The sequence below is a fragment of the Mastacembelus armatus genome, chromosome 23, assembly GCF_900324485.2.
Source record: "Mastacembelus armatus chromosome 23, fMasArm1.2, whole genome shotgun sequence".
Lineage (NCBI taxonomy): Eukaryota > Metazoa > Chordata > Actinopteri > Synbranchiformes > Mastacembelidae > Mastacembelus > Mastacembelus armatus.
The window spans coordinates 3543467-3561891 of record NC_046655.1 but is presented as its reverse complement, the minus strand read 5'-3'; the positions used below and the strand labels follow the sequence as shown (position 1 = coordinate 3561891).

The 18425-nt window shown below is 39.7% G+C and overlaps 1 protein-coding gene across 5 annotated transcripts in view; it reads left to right on the top strand.

The window, feature by feature from the left end:
* The first annotated feature begins 1496 nt into the window (after positions 1-1496).
* osbpl8 (oxysterol binding protein-like 8) overlaps positions 1497-18425 on the top strand; it is a 58222-nt gene continuing 41293 nt past the window's right edge. For 3 of the 5 annotated variants that reach the window (XM_026326526.1, XM_026326524.1, XM_026326521.1), the window contains exons 1-2: positions 1518-1842; positions 15998-16095. Coding sequence is in view for 4 of the 5 variants with exons in the window: in XM_026326524.1 (XP_026182309.1) it covers positions 16051-16095 (45 nt within the window). In the remaining variant the exon portion in view is untranslated. Of the gene's footprint in view, positions 1843-15997; positions 16096-18425 lie in introns of all 5 variants that reach the window. The other 2 variants (XM_026326522.1, XM_026326523.1) reach the window with 2 other exon arrangements.

Here is an 18425-nt window from a genome sequence, read left to right as displayed (position 1 = left end):
TCTGTCAAGAATAAAATAACATTAAATTGAATAGATGACAAATATGGAAATGGATTTACCGTTAACTGACTTGATGATCCAACAGGCCTATCTGACATTTCATAAATGCCTAAGGCAAAACAAAACTATGCTGCCTGAGTGCTTATAGGATGGTTTCCATGTCACAGCTGTACTAACCAGCATTAGGCACTAGGTGTCATCCTTCACCTAGACATGCATGCATGAAAACAGCTGTACCTCTTAAAAAACATAGGAATGATCAAAAATATCACCGATTATATTATATTTTATTTCAATAATACAAAAATTACTATTTTTAATTATACTTGGGCTAAATAAATTTATCTTAACCTACTTCCAGATTTAAATATCGACTATTAAATTATGACATACATATCTGTGTATGACTCTCTGTGTATGATCTCTGTTGAATATTTAAAGTTGTCGGGTGAATTGCTTTTTAAGTGAAAGCAGACAGAACTGTTTTTTATATCCTGTCCACTTAGGTAAATCAGATGACCACTGAGGAGAAACAAGGCAGGAAGATTCCTATTGCTGCATTTAACCCTTTAAAAATAAGAGACATGCTATTGAGCGTTTGGTTGTCAATATGAGGCCAGGATGGGAGCATTTGTACAAAAATCAACCTATACTACAAAAAGAAATTACTTCTTTTCACACTATAAATAGCATGACTAATTTTAATAGAATATATTATATAATACATACAAATACAGATATATGCTTTATTATTATTATTTTTCTCTGACATTCACATTATCCCTAAACAAATTCAATGTGCTTTAGGTGTAGGATAATGAAAACAAAGACAAGGAAAAAAATAAACAGTCAGTTTTTACGCTCAACTACATGGATATACAGAAAAAAAATTAACACAGGTAAGAAAAGAGCAATACTCAAGATACAATGAGTAATACTAAACAAAAAGCAACACAAGAACAATATATTATAGTCTAATAAAAAAAATTATAATTACAAATTTTTATAATCATACTGCAGTTCAACTTGACCTTGTGGGAAAATGAAGCTGTGATTGTTTAAAGGTCCTATTGTTTTAAGTATTTCAAATGCAAGTTGTATGACTTTCTTTTTTAATGAGGTGAAATTTAGTGGTGTTCTTGTGTTTCAAATACATGGTGCCAGACGTGGCCATCGAACAGTCTGGCACCATGTAGCTCCTAGACTGTCTGCACAATTTCTTGTGCTGACACAAATACAACCTGATCTCTGCAAGGTGGAACATTTTAAGGCAGCTGAACAAAATGTAATAAAACCTTTTAATACTTTTGTGTAATGTAAGATTTAAGATCCTTTATACCAAAGGTCACTGTAACAAATAGCCTGTCTACATAATTGTAATGACCTTAAATAACAACGAAAAGCATTAAATGATATTATATTATGAGTAAAAGTAGGCACTGCTTTAAATCAGATGTACGTTTGCTTTTAGTTTGAAGGTTAAAACCGGAACTACTCTGTATTCCGGTTGGCTTGTCCTCTTTCCACTGAAACACTGTATATGCCAGAACCGTGCTGCCGTGGGCTAGCGGCTAACAACTTGACAGAATATCGGAGGTAGGCAGACAATAAAACAAACCACTTGTGGTGAAGTCATTTTTAACTGTTCAAATTTTAATACAGGACTTACATAACGCGGACATGGCCAGCTGAAACAGGGACTACATAGTAATAAAACATTAACGTCGTCAGCTAACAGTTAGCAGAGAGGACGTCCCTGAGGACTGACTGAATATTTACAGCTAGCGTTTTTCTTCCGTGAACCAGGACACAACCCACTGGCAAAACGCCCACAGAGCGAAGGTGAGTACAACAAAGCAACAAAACGATGAAATGAACGCTGCTCTCCACTTCTACTTAATGCTGATTCAACACAGCTAGCTTAATTGCTAATTCTCTGTGTGTGTGTGTCTGGCGAGTTCACAGCCGACACTCTGCAGTCGAGCAGTGCGTACTATTATGTAATAAAGCAGGGAGTCTAGCAGCTTCTCCATCTCCATTAACCCCCTCTACGGCTCTGCAGGCTGCCCTTACTCATAGTCCTGTGTGGACATTTTGTAGAACAGTCTATATTGAAGTTAGAAGCAGACCCTTAGTCTGTGCAGCCCACAGGTCAGGACGCAGTGTGCCATGCAGCAAAGTGGTGAGTGCTAAAGCATGTTTAATTTTAATTTCATCTGGACACAAAAAGGAAGAAGCTGTGCAATTACCGTTTGACTTTGGTGTTCTGTGGTATTTTTCAAGAGCTTTTTCCTCTCTTCCCTACTCTCTGCATATTACCCTCTGCATCATCCACAAACATATGGTTCTGCAGTGTTGCATGTCTGCAGCCTCCTCACTTTCCATAGGCAGAAGCCAGGAGGAGAAACAGGACACTGAGTGACATGAGTCCTAATTGTCTCAGACAACTGATGCATCCGGTGGGTCCTGATCTGTTCCTGGATATTTGATATCAGCACGTCATGCTATTAACCCATATTTTATGAAGCTTTCTCCTTCTGACTTTCTGCCCAGTTTGTTTTGTATGTCAACAAGTCCTCGAACTTAATCTACCACAAAGGTTGTGAGTTATTTATTCTTGGAAGCTGATTCTATATTTAAAGGCCTTAGACGTCATTTCACTTGCCCCTGAATAGTGAGAAGCATGAAATAATGATTATGATTATGATTATGATGAGCACCAAACACAATTCATGCTTTCATTTTTGACTGTTTGGATTTAAAGACAGTAAATTAACTTGTAGTTAACCTCAACTGGAATAGTGAGCTGCTCAGTGTACCTGTGCTATCTTAGGTTCTGCCAGTCACATTCTATACTTCCATGATTTTCATTCTCTGCTTATTTGCATTTAAATAAGGGGTAATCCCAGACTTTCCATGCCAAACTTTAGTTGGGGTGATCGGGGTCACATGAGAGACTAGCTCATTTGCCAGTCAAATGGAGTTTCCATTCAGCCCTTTTCAAACAGCTTATTGCCTGTGCTCTGCTCTGGTGTACACACGAAGCTTTCAATTTGAATGCTGCAGCTGTTTGGGAACATCAGAATTATATTAATGTTGACATTCAAGGAAAAGCTAAAATAAATAAGTTGGTTGCTCTGCAACTTATGGTCATGACAAATAGGATGTTTGTTGATCACCTACCTTGAGCTTCACAGAAATGTTAATGAAACTGTTTTAAAAAAATGCCATGGAGTGGGCCAGAGGACTCACTTGTTGGGAGAGTGGCTGTGTGTTGGCCCTGCGATGGACTGGCAACCTGTCCAGGGTGTACCCCTGCTTTTCACCTAAAGTGAGCTGGGATAGGCTCCAGCAGCTCTCCATGACCCTAAATAGCAATAAGCAGGTATAGATGATGGATGGATGGATGTTTTGTATATTGGCAATATAACATCTGCAGAAAACATTTTTGCACAGGTGGTATATTTCTGCTTTTTACATTATTGTGGGAAAAGTAGGTGTATGCTCAAAATCTTAAGCATGGCCCAGCATGTTGTATATCCAAATTACCCTCTACCTAGGTTTTTACAGCTGAAGGGTGTAGTCTTGTGTCCTTGTTGGAGTAGCCATTGTTTGCATTTCATTGTTTTATGTGTTTGCACATGCAAGAGAAATCAGATTTGTAAAATGGGTAGGGCAAGATGTGGCCAAGCAGGTTTGACAGATTTGTTTTTTTGTTTTTTTTTAACTCTTACTGTTGTAATTTGTGGTTTGCTGAGAATGTCAGCACACTGATAACACCACTTTTTGTTATTTTTAGACATACTATATTTTCTGGACTTTAAGTCACACTTTTCTTACTGCTCTGCCTTGTCCTGTGACTTATATGGTTTTTTCTGTTCAACAAACACAGTTTTTGCTAAAAGCGACTTATACTCCGGTGGGACTTATAGCCCGGAAAATATGGTGCATATTTTTCTTGTTTTAAAAAATCTATTATAGGAGATTTTCAATGTATTTTTCAATCTTCTTTTGCATTATTTCAGGATACTCTATCATTTCTTTCATGCTATGAAGAAACATTCATGGTCAGTATGAAGCATTTCAACAGATTCACAAAGATCTTTTAAGCATTTTAAACGATGGAAATATTAGTGATGGTTTTCCTTTCGTGTGTGGAAAAAGAATGACTTGACTATACAAAGATGATCCTCTGCAGTCATGAGCACATGACTGTGACTCGCAGCAACTTGTCTGTGTAACCACTCTTGCAAAATGTCATATGGAGGAAACCGTAGAGCAATTGAATTAGTTCTGCTATGAAACCTGCTTCCCTACTAGATAAGTGCTTTGTGACAGTGATGCATTCCATATTGTATTGAGAAATACCTTTTTGTCACCTTGTGTCAAAAAAATTCCTCAGATGTCACTGGGAGTAAGAACCTTTCTGTTTTGTCTGGGTGCAGCCAAGCATTTTGATTCAGGAGTGGTGCTTCCTGTTAGTAAATGATTTTAGTACAGCAGATCTAGGGTGGAATTTTATTAATGGATGGTAATAAGAATAGAAATGGCTTATATTCATGGCTGTAAAAAGGTACACAGAACACATTTAGAGTTTATTTCAGGAATAGAGGATATACATTTACAGTCCTTACAGGGTTCACAGTGACACAATAGGAAACAGTAAAACAAGCCCCTTGCTGAACAAATATTCACCTGTCAGCAAGGCACAAGTCCCACACCAGCCTTGTCTCTCTCTAACACTATTAGTAGCCATAATAATGAATGCTGTGTTGCTCATGAAGTTATTGAAATGTCAGGGCTGGTGCATCATTGCAGCTTAATCTTCTCAGCTGGGACACTTTAGCCACTGGCTGTACTTTGGCTGATTGGGTGCATTAGGTCTAACAAATGCCAGATGTGCTCGAAGTGACATAGTCACTTTTCACTAGAGGTCGACCAATACGGGTTTTCTCTGGCCGATGCTGATATTTAGAAATCAAGGTGGCCGATATATGATGCTGATTCTTTTGGCCAATTTTAATTTTCATTAAAAGTGCCCAGGAATAAAAATCGGCGTGGCCAATATATTGGTCAACCTCTACTTCTCACCTCTTGTTAGTGTGTATTTCTCAAACAGCAGCACAGAAATCCCTAGTATTTAGTCCAACAGCTCTTATTACCATCCATGACAGGCTTACCTAAGGCATGTCAATGAAAATTGCTGTTTTATTTCCAGTGAAACCATATCAAGGTGTACATTTTGTTTCATTGTGTCAGCCTGAAATTTCCTGAGGAACTCGACTGCTCCAGACTCCCATACATCAGCGCTGAACAAACACATGTTAAATTTGCACCTGTCTCCAGCGATGAAAGGATTTATTTGAGTGTCGTTTCTTGTGTTGTCTTTGCATCAGCTCCTCTGCTGGGCTGGATTTGTTACTTGGTAAAAGAGCGTGGGCACGGTGAGCCCTTTATGAGTGTCCCAACCTATTACTGCCCACTTGAGCTGCTGCTGGGTTTCAAAGCTACACATAGCCAATGCCCAAGTAGATTCTGCTTCAGATTTCACATTGGTTTGTAAATTCTTGTAGAAGAGATTTCATCTGTCTTCTGCACCCCTTTCAGCTCAGGAGACACTGATCTACTGGATGTGTACTTGTGTTTTATTGTAGCACAGATGTTTGTAAGATGAACTTTGACAAGAACATTTGCATTGTAATTAATGCATCAATCACTGTATCTTTGATATTGAAAGTGGTACTTACTAGTAACATTTAATATGTAATAAGTCACTCCGGGATCTTGCAGAGTTTTTGTGATTTTATTGGGTTACACTCTCTACGTTTCTCAGGCATTGTTGTTAAGCTGAGGGTGTCATGTGTGTTATACATGGGCTGCTTTGTGGTGTCCTAATTTCCTCATTCAGACCCCTGTGTCGGGTGCACAGCTGCAGCTCTTTGAGGGAGCCACAGTGCATTGCTTTTGATGACTATGTTTGCAACAGCAGGATGATGATGCTTTGTTTTGCCCAGCTCATACTGAGAGTGTACAGCGAAGATACAGTTATAACAAAACTATAGCAGCTTTTAGCTTTTGACAGGTATTTATACTAACCTCTTTGTGCTGGGCCTCTCCTCAGCACTGTTTTCACGTCTCAAAAAAAAAAAAAATCACAGCAGGTCTGACTGAAATAATCCCTTCAGGGTAAGCTGCGGCCAAGGGGAAAGGGACAGTGGCTGTGACGCAAACTAACAAACTTGTCACTTGCATTATTTACAGAGTATTGCATCTCTGAATGTGAAGATGTTTATAGTTATCTTCTTAACCCCAGATGGTTAGTGTCAGTACCTTAATGAGAATACTGATATATATAGTGTGTATATACATATATATATGTAAGAGGAACATTTTCATAGTTCTTAGAACATTTAGAGGAAGTTCCCCTTTTTGGTCCAAAAGTACCTAATGTCCATCAAGACACTTCTTGGCACTATTGGCTTTTCTTATGAGATGACATCTTGTTTGACTCTTGTTTCACTTTTGTGTTGTTCTTATGTATGTTTTAATGTTTTCTGTTTCTTTCTTTCCTGTTTTAACACAGTGTAGATAAGTTATCTTTGTGGGTCCATCTCCTCTCCTTCTGTTCAGGTTGGGAAGACTTTACTGAGTCTGTTGTTTGACGAGTTATGTGGAGACAAGACATTCAACTGAGCTACTGCTGAAGAATTAAGCTTTTGGCTGTGCTTTGCCCTCCAGCTCGCTCTAATTTCTAGTAGACCTTGTAGTACTTGTTTGTCACACTTAGGTGAAAATTGACTCAACGCTATACATATTTGTGATTTTTAATTGTCTTCGTTGTCATTAATCCTCTCAAAATGACTTTTCACTGCAGTGGTGTACCCTCCTCACATAGCTTATTCACTATTTCAGCAAGGTCAGATGAGCTCACCTGGTTTCTCACTTGAAAGGCCATTAGCAGGCAGTGTTCTGTATGATTCAGGATAGCGCAGGGGTTGATCATTTAGGTGGAGGCGTTGCAGCACTGCTGCTTTCTCATTTGTGTTTTTCCATACAGAGTGGACACACTCGCACACACTTTTTTTTACCATTGCACACCATTTTAGTTCAATACGTATTTATCGAAGGGAGGGAAAATAAAAGTGGTACCAAACTTCCTGTTGTAGCATAGTTGTTAGTGGGACACACCATTTCCCTTTTGTGCAACAGTTAATTAAAGAACTGCTCAGTGGCCAGCAGAAGAGACTGTGGTTGTGTTCGACAGCATCTAGGCGTGACTGTATGAAACTGGGTGAGTGAGGTTAGCGTGTTTTGTGCGAAAGAGAGCTTGGCTAACAGAGAAATTCCCCAGAAAAATAAATTAAAAAAAATACATAGTATTTATTGACACATTGGTTTTGGCAGCAAGTAATCTTACAAGCAGAGGCATGTTACTTATCCTGATGATCAACTGCAATAACTAGTATCTAATATGTTGCAGTTATCTGAAGCTCTATTCTCAGTAAGTATAAACTCATATTAAGTAATATGAAGTATTTCAGGTCAGGGCTGGACATCAAAGGTTGTAATATCACAGTGATAAAATATCCTATTACTGGATCACTTTCATAATAAAGAAAACTTCACAATGTAAAGTAAAATGTAAAATAAAAAATAATAGCAAAAGCCAAAGCTTTGCAGTGGTAGCACATTTTTACTTATTTAGATAGAGTACAACCTGGAAGTAGCATTACCTTCAGATCCTAGAGTTTTTTACTCTGGGTGTGTGTTCATGGTGTGTGTGTGTTCACTGCTGTGTGTGTGCACTTTGGGATAAATGCAGAGCACAAATTCTGAGTATGGGTCATCATACTTGGCCACACAAGTCACTTTCACTTTTCCTTTGGTTGACTTCTCACTGTCAGCACACCCATAGCTATCTTACACGATTAAGAAGGTTCATGGTGCAGCTGGTATATATTATAAGGATGTATGTTTTGAAAATAGCAGAAGGAATTATGTTTAGGTTATGGGAGGTGTTGAGGTTGGGTCTGTAGAGATAATTAGGGAATGCATCATGCTGTCCAAATGTGTGTGTATGTTGGGGTTGTACACTCCAATATCAGTATTAGAGTGTACATCAGAGAAGGCTTATATGGAGAGCACATTCCTCTGTCATTGCACACACAGAGGGAGCTCTTGGTGCTGCTCTGCTGCTGACACCAGGAGCCCTACAGCACTATCCTACATTTCAGAGGAGGAGAGAGAAAAACATGGTGATGTCACCTCTATGTCTGTCTACCTCCATCTCTCTGTTTCCCTCTCTCTGAGGCTGTGTTATGAACGTAACGGTGCTTTTGGCTGCTCACACTACATGAGGTAGGTCTTTGATCCACCCCCCTGAATCTCATCTACACGTGCATGCTGCATTGCTCTGGGTCCCTCCATGCTTCATGTGTTTCAGTTTACCTCCACTTGCTCTCAACAAATACGACCCGGTGTGTAACAGTTTTTTGTGGCTTCTGTTGCATGTTATCATGTTTTGTATAGGAAGGCTCCATTGTGGTAACAGATGCTAATACACTGAGGTCAGATCACACCACAGCTTGATAGTGTGTCCTAGTACCTGGCTAGCAGCTCAGAATGTGTGTGCTGTTAGACTGCGGATAGCTGTCGAAATACCAGGCTAAGATGAGATGGTGAATCGTATTCGTCCAGCTGACAGCACTGCTGGTGCTGAAGGGATGTGTGTGAGAATGTATTCAAGCTTGCGGTTTTCCCCCGCATGCTCTTTTCATTAAAGGTCATTCTCAGGTCACAGGAATATGCGAACTCTGGACTCTGCTCCCGTGTGTTCGGCAAATGCTTTAAAATGCCAATATTGCGTCTTAGACCGAATGTTTCGGCATCTGTCTTTTCTATTATGCAAGACGTGTCACACACAAACCAGCACATATTATTCAACTCAGTCTCTGTGCGTCATACACATTTAGTGTGGAGCTTTATGGTGGAGCTTTGGCTCTGGGCTCGGTTGTCTCTGTGATCTTCCTCCATATCTTTAGCAGCATTGGTTTATGACGTCCTTGCAGCAGTTAGTTAAAAAGCCAAGTAGCCATAGTGCTTTCTGCTCTCAGGGGATTTAATACTCTGAGTCGCCACAGTCTCCTTGACACTACAGGAGTTCAGCATTCCCATCCACGTTGCTCTGATGAATCTGGTAAGTAGAGCGTCAGTGAGTCACCGTGTTGCAATTCAAAGTGCAATTTAATCTTTATTTTGCAAGGTGACACATGCCATTCTTTTGCATTAAAGTGGGTTATTACATAAAGAATAGAGTCTGTCTTATGGGAATTTCACTGTCAGAGGGGACATCACCACAGGAACACTGTTTTAATGCAGGGAACCAATAATGACATTCATTAAACAAATCTGAATCAGGCTTATTTATATGGTATGTCTCTAGAGCTGTAATGTTGCCACATTTTGCACTGCAGTTTCATGGAAACCAACATTGACTTGGAACATGAGATGACTGGCATGACATTGAATTTCTGTCAGCTGCTGATCACATTGTGGCAGGAAATGTGGTGCCAGATGCTTTTGTAACAGTTATCACTGAGGCTGAGCTGTGCTGAAATGAACTAGAAGTAGGGAAATACAGGCAGGAGAACATGGTCTGATGATATGCCATACTTCTGCTATTGTCACAGAACCCCATGCCTACACAATAAGCAGCACATGCTGTTTTGGGTACTGAGTTTAAACAGACTAAAAAACCATGAACGCTTGATACTACGGGTCACGATTTGGAGAACACCCACACCCCCTGACTGAGTGGAGGGTACTGGGCCAAATTGTAGTGTATCTTCAGCAGATTCTCAAGTTATTTCTGTAAAGGAGGTTTGACATAACTCAAGCTAAGGCAGGTCTTCTGAGTGAGTCAACCTACTTTATAAAGACAGTTCTACTTAATTAGAAGGTTACATGCAAACCTTCAGGATGCTCTCAGCTCCTAAACTGGAAAGAGCAGAAATATGTTATGCAATGACATCTCATGTTCATGGAATTGCAGGCTTTTCTCATGGATGAGATTTAATTTGTGCTACAGGAATGGGCCTTCTCAGATAATATTTAATTGTACATGAGATTTGAAAGTAAAGGTTGACCGATTAAACAGTTGTCTGATTAATCGGCTGATTTTTGCAATTTTTAATATAATCGGCATTGGCCTATGGCAGAGAATATTTAGCTGATTAACATGCAGTCTCATCTGCAGGCAGCCAAATGTTGTATTCTGCCACACCAAATAAAAGAAAACTCAGTTTTATTTTTACATTAGACTTGATGTTCACACCAAATGGCTAACTTGCTAACATCATCATAACATGGCTAATTAGCAAACCACTGTTTTTCTTATCAAATTACACAACTTTGTATACAGTTGCACAAGAAAGTGTAATTAAGTATATTGACAGTACATGTATGGACAGTGAATTGAAGCATTACGCAAAACCTGTTCTTAATGTTATAAAATAGGATGGATCAATTTATAGCTCTTATTAGATTATAGATTCTGTGATTGGATGTTTAGTTTGCTATTTGGTTGAAGGCAGAGAGGAGAGAGGAGGACAGAGTGGGAGAGAAGGGGAGAGAGTAGGATGGAGTCAGCAGAAAGAGCTCTGGGCATAAGGCTCTGTATAAATCTCACATTCTGCTTAGGAGCTGAGCACCCCTAAAAGTCTGTAGCTAGAAGTTTAGAAATTGTGAATGCCCTGATTTATAAAAACTGGCTTCAGCTGTAGAAAAAGCATCAGTCAAACTCTATTTGAAAGCCTGTTATTTTTTAAACCACAGAATTACATGATAAATCTTTTGTTCAATAGTGTCTTTTTACATTGAAAGTGAAGTGAGTGAATTCTTACATATATAGTATCTGATTTCTACACTGTGCATTGCTATACTTGCTACGGGAATGAAAAGTGATTCTCATTCTGGTGAAACTGTGCAGGATTCTCTGCTTACATGTCGATTAATATTGCTCTCTCACTAGCCATAGGTGGATTAATTATATTAAAGTCTCCTCCCAAGGAGAGCACCAGGATGGGACAGACAGAAAATCACATTGGACCAAGTGACTCCTTGTCTCTCTTTTCTGAAACAGTTTGGGCATCAGCCCCTCATTCCTGATTGATATTTTTAGTGTAGCTGCATGTGGCTGCCCAAGGTGTATGTGCCATCATGCAAAACAAATGGAGATTCTTGAGTTATAGTTTTCAGGCATTCACCTTGAGGCAGGCTACATCTATGCAGTTAATCCTGCCTTTCTTCCACATTCAAGTTCAGCATTATCAAGTTCTGTCCTCAGCACTTGTCAGTCATATTAATGGGTTTTGAACTTAGTCTGAGGCTCAATAATCTACCTAGCATCTGTGGAGCCAGCAGAAACCAAAGAAGCAGAGAGACAGCAGTTTTTTAGCAAACACAGGTACTATTTACCAGTAGTCTGCTGATATGGGCACCATTAACAAAAAAACATTTTTATCACAAAGAGATAATATGTTTGATTTTCTGCTTAAAGTGGGACACTGTGGTCTCAGCCCGTAAAATGTGAAAGCTTTAATATTTAGAATTTACAATTCAAGTTGTAAGAAACAAGATTTTGTACGGATTTTGGAGTTGACCAAATTTAGTGTGTTCTCCTGTAACACTTCAGGCTTTTGACTGTTCAGAATACAAATTTTAGTTTATTATATATAACAATTTTATTTAATTGAAATACAGTTGTATATATGTATTAGGTTTGCCATGTTCACTTTTTAAGAAAATAATATCTGAATCAAAATGAATGTTATATCTTTACATGTCACTAAGTATAAAGTCAGTAAAAAGGAACCTTTAAGTTTGACTGAAATAGTGCTTTGATTAATTTGTGAGATATATCGATATCAACTGATATGAAAAAAAAAAATCTTTTTTCCATATTGTTCAGCTGTAGTAGAGCCCCAATCAAAAACAAGTATAATCATGTATTCATTGTAGCAGACAGAAAAATGACAAGCAATCCAAAAGGCAGTCAAGCATTTTGTGGTCTGCCTTCATTATCTTTAAACTAGCTAATTTTTGTTATGCATGTTTTTGGTTAAACATCCTCTATTTAAAACCAAACTTTGCCTATGTGCACTATATTTTGACAGAGTACAGTTAGTATCATGCAGCCCTAATTAAAAGCAAATTGTCAACAATTGTTACGTTTCAAAATATGCAGCATATTGCTCTGCAGCTCTGTTTACTCTGATCTGTTCACTTCATTGTCTGTATATACAATAATCTGGAATCCACTGATGCATATTCCCATATCTTGTGTTATTACTTGTGCATTGCCGTGATAATTAGGAAACATCCATCATTTTGGTGATTTACTAGTTTTTGTTCAGTGAAATCATTTTCACAGGTTCACAGAGGATCCCTTTGGTCTTTTGGCTCTGGTGGAACCCCCTAGCCTGTTTTTCCAGCTTTGATTTGGGGCCACTGCCAAACCTCAGGTTTAGGATTCCCTGTGCATTTGCCCTCTATCTTTGGCACAGATTCACAGCTCCTGGGTCACAGCCTGACGGGGTAAAACTGAATCAGATTTTGATGTCCCAGCTTGTTAGAAGGGGCAGGCTGCCAGCAAGTGTGGAACGGGGTCCTGCTGTCTCCTGGCCGTCTCATGTCATGCACAAGGCTTAACTTGGGTTTATACAGATAGTGACGTTGGTAGAGCCATAGCTGGGTGGATTTTCTGCCACTGGTTTGTCCATTCTGGTGCTTTGTGCTAAATACTTATCCATCTTAGCATAGATAGATGGGGTAGGCTTAGGGTGTTACCTAAATTTGCCCAAAGCTTGAGGTACAGCTGTGGCTAATGGGAAATATCATTACACACACATTTATTAGATAAATTTTCCCTCTGCTGCTGGTGGTGCTAGAGGAGAACTTAAGGGATCATCAGCATAGTATAGGTTGTCCTGTGGTGACCATTAATCTTGGTATCACAATGACAATCCATTCAATAGTTGGACATTAGACAATTCACTCTGAACGTAGTATTCAGAAAGGCAGCTGCAATTTGAAGGTCAGCTTTAGAGATAATGTGTATAAATGAACTGCAGCAGAATGTGAAGCATGTGGCACAGGGAGATTCAGACTAAGAGGGAAGAGTGTCAAAAGAGCTAGCCTTCCCCAGAAGGAAAGCCAATTGTTGTGTCCATATGTATATGTACAATAATATAATACAACAATATACAATCTAATAGCAGTTAATGTTGACCAAAAAAAAAAAACGTAGAAAAATGTACATCATACACACTGCTACAAATGTTTCGTTGGCGCACGGGCCTTGATTTCACTGGCCCGTGATTTCTCACCTATGTGGTGTGGCTGCTGTTCCTGGCTGAGTCACTGGCTGATTGATGAAGCTGCAGTTGAGAGTGGAAAACATCTGTCTCAGCCTGATGGGGCCTTGAGAGTCGAGGCCAGATGAAGTGTATTTGCTGGCTCGAACCAAGAACCTGCTTGTGCACTGGAGCATTACGTTAGTAGAATGACTGGTGTTGGGATTTAGTGACTGTCTCGTTTTCAGGATGTCCTCTGTCTTACATTAGACAGTATTTTTCCTTGAAGAGACTCGTTAAGCTGTTTCCTTCCCTCTGCCTTCCCCCTACTGCTTCGTTGGCACCTTTCTAGGGAAGCACATGGAAAATTTTATATACGTGCATGTGTTTTTATACTGGATTATAGCATCCCCAAGAAATGACTGGGTTAAATAGAATTTGATAGAAACACTGTAATGATTTGAATTTAAACAATATAAAATATTAACTGCAGAAATCTTGCCTGTTTTTTATGTTGGCTGGACAGGATCCTGCTTTCTCTGTGCTTGTTTTCAGTACAATACAGCTTAAACCTGCTCACGTTTCTGAATCTCTATATCCCATTTCTTTTAGCAATAGTCTGCCTTTCATGCTTTGAACTTGAAACAGCCTTTCTGTGTCCCCATACGGCATTTATGGCACTGTTTCAGATCTCTGATTGGCCAAATTCCTGTGAAGGCCAGCAGAGTTAAAGCAAATTGTATTTTTAAAAATGTTTTAACCTTTGTTTATGTAGCAAACAATGACTTAATTTTTTCGTCACAGCTTTGTTCTGTAGGTTGCCTATTAAATCCAAGATGATCTACTTGAAGCCACTGGGTAATGCAAATTAACTATGTGGTTTAAGTTGTTAGGTTGGTACCAAAGAAAAATACTGTGCATATTGTGGTAAAGCTACTCAACATTTTGTCTAACTGTAATAAGGCAAACATTTCAAGTTTCTGGGTTCACATCTCAAACACAAAGTCAGTTTAGCATGTATTTGTTCAGTTATATTACGCAGTATTTCCCTTTAGCCTTCTTCACATGACCCTTGGGACTGTGGTGTCAACTCATGCTGCTTCTTTCACAAGTGTCCTGATCAGCTGGGACCACACGGTTCATAGCATTTAAATATCTACAAAAAACAGCAATCAGCATAAGTGGCTGCTTGCCATAATCTTGAAAGCGCTTTTAGGACAGCTCAAACTGTAGTAGACGGCTGTTCTACCCAAAATAATCTTCCCAAAAGCACAGAGTGGAATTAACACATGATGCTCTTTGTCATGAACTAATGTTGAGGTTTTAGCTGATAGTCGTATCATTACTGTCGACAGTGGGGCTAAGGCTGTAGTTTATTATGTGCTGGTACAGGAGAAAAGAACTGATAGGTATTAGGTCTGTTTGCAGAAGCTAGTGAGCAGATGGGTGGGTGGAGCTGATGTGGATTGACCTGACAGCCCTGAGTTTTGATTATTGGTGCTGGTGGGTCACAGATTTAGCACTTTGCTTTATTGGAAGTCTCTAGTTTGTTTGGCCTTAATGTATTTTGTGTTTTTGCCAGGTTTACATCCCAGGTGTGCAGGAGGGATGTACCGTTTGGGATTTAAGACCTCAAAGTTAGGCATTGATACTTAATACAGTAGAGTGTTTGTATGGAATAGATTTTATTCATGAAGGTAGCTACTAGTGATAATAAAAACATTTGTCTGCATGTGTGAAAGGCTTATTTTATCCTGTGCATTCCTGCTTTATCATACTGTTCTGCTAGAAAAACAGCTTCCCTTTGATCTCCAGAGTAGTGTTTTTAAATAGGAGTAGGGAGATATTAAATCTGAGTAAAAGTGCATATGAGCTTATTCAAAAACATGCATGGTCTAAACCATTCCAGTAACATCCCACATATGGGATAGTGAGGTCAAATTCCTGTTGATTCACAAAGTACCCTACAACAAGTACCCCTATTGGTGTACCCTTGAGTAACTCTCCATCTGGTCCAGTGGAGCGGCTAAGTGGCAGCGAGCAGAAGTTTTCTCTGGATAGATAAAGGTTAAAAACAGCGTCATGCTCCAACATTTCTATAGGGAAAACTAGCTGTGGGCAGACAGAAAAAGACAGACTGATGGAATTAAATTTTCAGGACTGTCTGGCAAATGGACTTGACAGGCTGGCTAATCCTTCATCCTGCTTGTACTAGGAAGAGGTTGTTGCTTGTACTAGGAAGAGGTTGTTTGTTAAAGGCCTAGCCCTACAACACCTTTGTTTGGGTAAAAAACAAAGGCAGTGGGGATGGTGAGAAAGCACCTGCTGCATTAGTATACAATGGCACATATGAGATAAACCATTTATAGTGGTTATGTATGGTCAACCAGTGCATGCTTACTTGAGTGGAGAGGATATATGTTTTAGATGAGGAGTGATACTGTTTCTTCCAAAGTAGCCATCCCACATGAGGTTAAGGGCACTTTGAAAAATTCTTTGCTATTCTAAGCCAGACGATAACAGCTTTGAAAACAACTCCAAGGACCCAATTTTGAACACACTGCACACTGCACCGAGAAAAGACTAAGCGAAAAGACTGAACATATGTAATATTGTCCTAACACATTGCTTCTCTCTCCTGACAGACATGCAGTCATTAGAGCAGCGCTGACAGGCCTGACACTGGTTTAACACAACCATGGAGTCCTCCTCTGAGTCCCAGCAGGAGTCTGAGAAAACTTTGGTGAGTCAACACATTGGCATAAGTAGGTAGAGTCTCACATGAACATGCAAATGAGTCTGACCAACTATGACAAATCTAGAATTAAATGTAAGTCTAAAATCTTTAAGGTTCCCTTAAATGATAATAGATTGCTTAGGTCCTTGTAACTGCTATATTTTTTACAGATTCTCTCTGATGGACTACTGCATATAAAATCTACATAGACTGTAAATAAAGCATACAGTGGGTACGGAAAGTATTCAGACCCCTTTAAATTTTTCACTCTTTGTGTCATTGCAGCCATTTGCCAAAATCAAAAAAGTTCATTTTATTTCTCATTAATGTACACTCAGCACCCCATCTTGACAGAAAAAAACCAGAAATGTAGAAATTTTTGCAAATGTATTAAAAAAGAAAAACTGAAATATCACATGGTCATAAGTATTCAGACCCTGTGCTCAGTATTGAGTAGAAGCACCCTTTTGAGCTAGTACAGCCATGAGTCTTCTTGGGAATGATGCAACAAGTGTCTCACACCTGGATTTGGGGATCCTCTGCCATTCTTCCTTGCAGATCCTCTCCAGTTCTGTCAGGTTGGATGGTGAACGTTGGTGGACAGCCATTTTCAGGTCTCTCCAGAGATGCTCAATTGGGTTTAGGTCAGGGCTCTGGCTGAGCCAGTCAAGAACGGTCACAGAGTTGTTCCGAAGCCACTCCTTTGTTATTTTAGATGTGTGCTTAGGGTCATTGTCCTGTTGAAAGGTGAACCTTCGGCCCAGTCTGAGGTCCTGAGCACTGTGGAAGAGGTTTTCTTCCAGGATATCTCTGTACTTGGCCGCATTCATCTTTCCTTCAATTGCAACCAGTCGTCCTGTCCCTGCAGCTGAAAAACACCCCCACAACATGATGCTCCCACCACCATGTTTCACTGTAGGGATTGTTTTGGGCAGGTGATGAGCAGTGCCTGGTTTTCTCCACACGTACCGCTTAGAATTAACGCCAAAAAGTTCAATCTTGGTCTCATCAGACCAGAGAATCATATTTCTCATAGTCTGGGAGTCCTTCATGTGTTTTTTGGCAAACTCTATGCAGGCTTTCATGTGTCTTACACTGAGGAGAGGCTTCCGTCGGGCCACTCTGCCATAAAGCCCCTACTGGTGGAGGGCTGCAGTGATAGTTGACTTTGTGGAACTTTCTCCCATCTCCCTACTGCATCTCTGGAGCTCAGCCACAGTGATCTTTGGGTTCTTCTTTACCTCTCTCACCAAGGCTCTTCTCCCACGATTGCTCAGTTTGGCTGGACGGCCAGGTCTAGGAAGAGTTCTGGTCGTCCCAAACTTTTTCCATTTGAGGATTATGGAGGCCACTGTGCTCTTAGGAACCATGAGTGCTGCAGAAATTCTTTTGTAACCTTGGCCAGATCTGTGCCTTGCCACAATTCTGTCTCTGAGCTCCTTGGGCCGTTCCTTCGACCTCATGATTCTCATTTGCTCTGACATGCACTGTGAGCTGTAAGGTCTTATATAGACAGGTGTGTGCCTTTCCTAATCAAGTCCAATCAGTTTAATTAAACACAGCTGGACTCCAATGAAGGAGCAGAACCATCTCAAGGAGGATCAGAAGAAATGGACAGCATGTGAGTTAAATATGAGTGTCACTGCAAAGGGTCTGAATACTTATGACCATGTGATATTTCAGTTTTTCTTTTTTAATAAATTTGCAAAAATTTCTACATTTCTGTTTTTTTCTGTCAAGATGGGGTGCTGAGTGTACATTAATGAGAAATAAAATGAACTTTTTTGATTTTGGCAAATGGCTGCAATGACACAAAGAGTGAAAAATTTAAAGGGGTCTGAATACTTTCCGTACCCACTGTATATTCTGTTCTGTAGGATCCACTTTAAATCCATCCACCCTGCCTCACTTTGATGCTGTTTTGGTCCCTAATAATTGGTGGTCTTCAGTCAGCCTCTATGTATAAGGTTCCTGTTTCCTGCTGGAAATAGTGATGAGACATTTGGTCTGTGTGTACATTGTCTGAACTGTAATGATTACCTTAATGTGCTAATGTTGCTAACCTGCCGAAGGCTTGTCAGGTTCGGCGTGATAGACCCTACACTTTGCTGCGTGTAATTAAACTCGGGTGCGGGTGTGAGTGGATAGATGAGACAGCTACAATCACTGTCTGCAGACAGTTTAACGTCCTAGGAATAGATAGTGATGAAACGGGCCATTGAAAAGGAAAAGCACATAGTCACCCACAGTTGTTTTTTGCAGACTTGGTGTTGCAGGTTGACATTGCCCTGCTAAAGGCAAACTTATCTTAAAAAATAAAAAAAAAAACATATTGG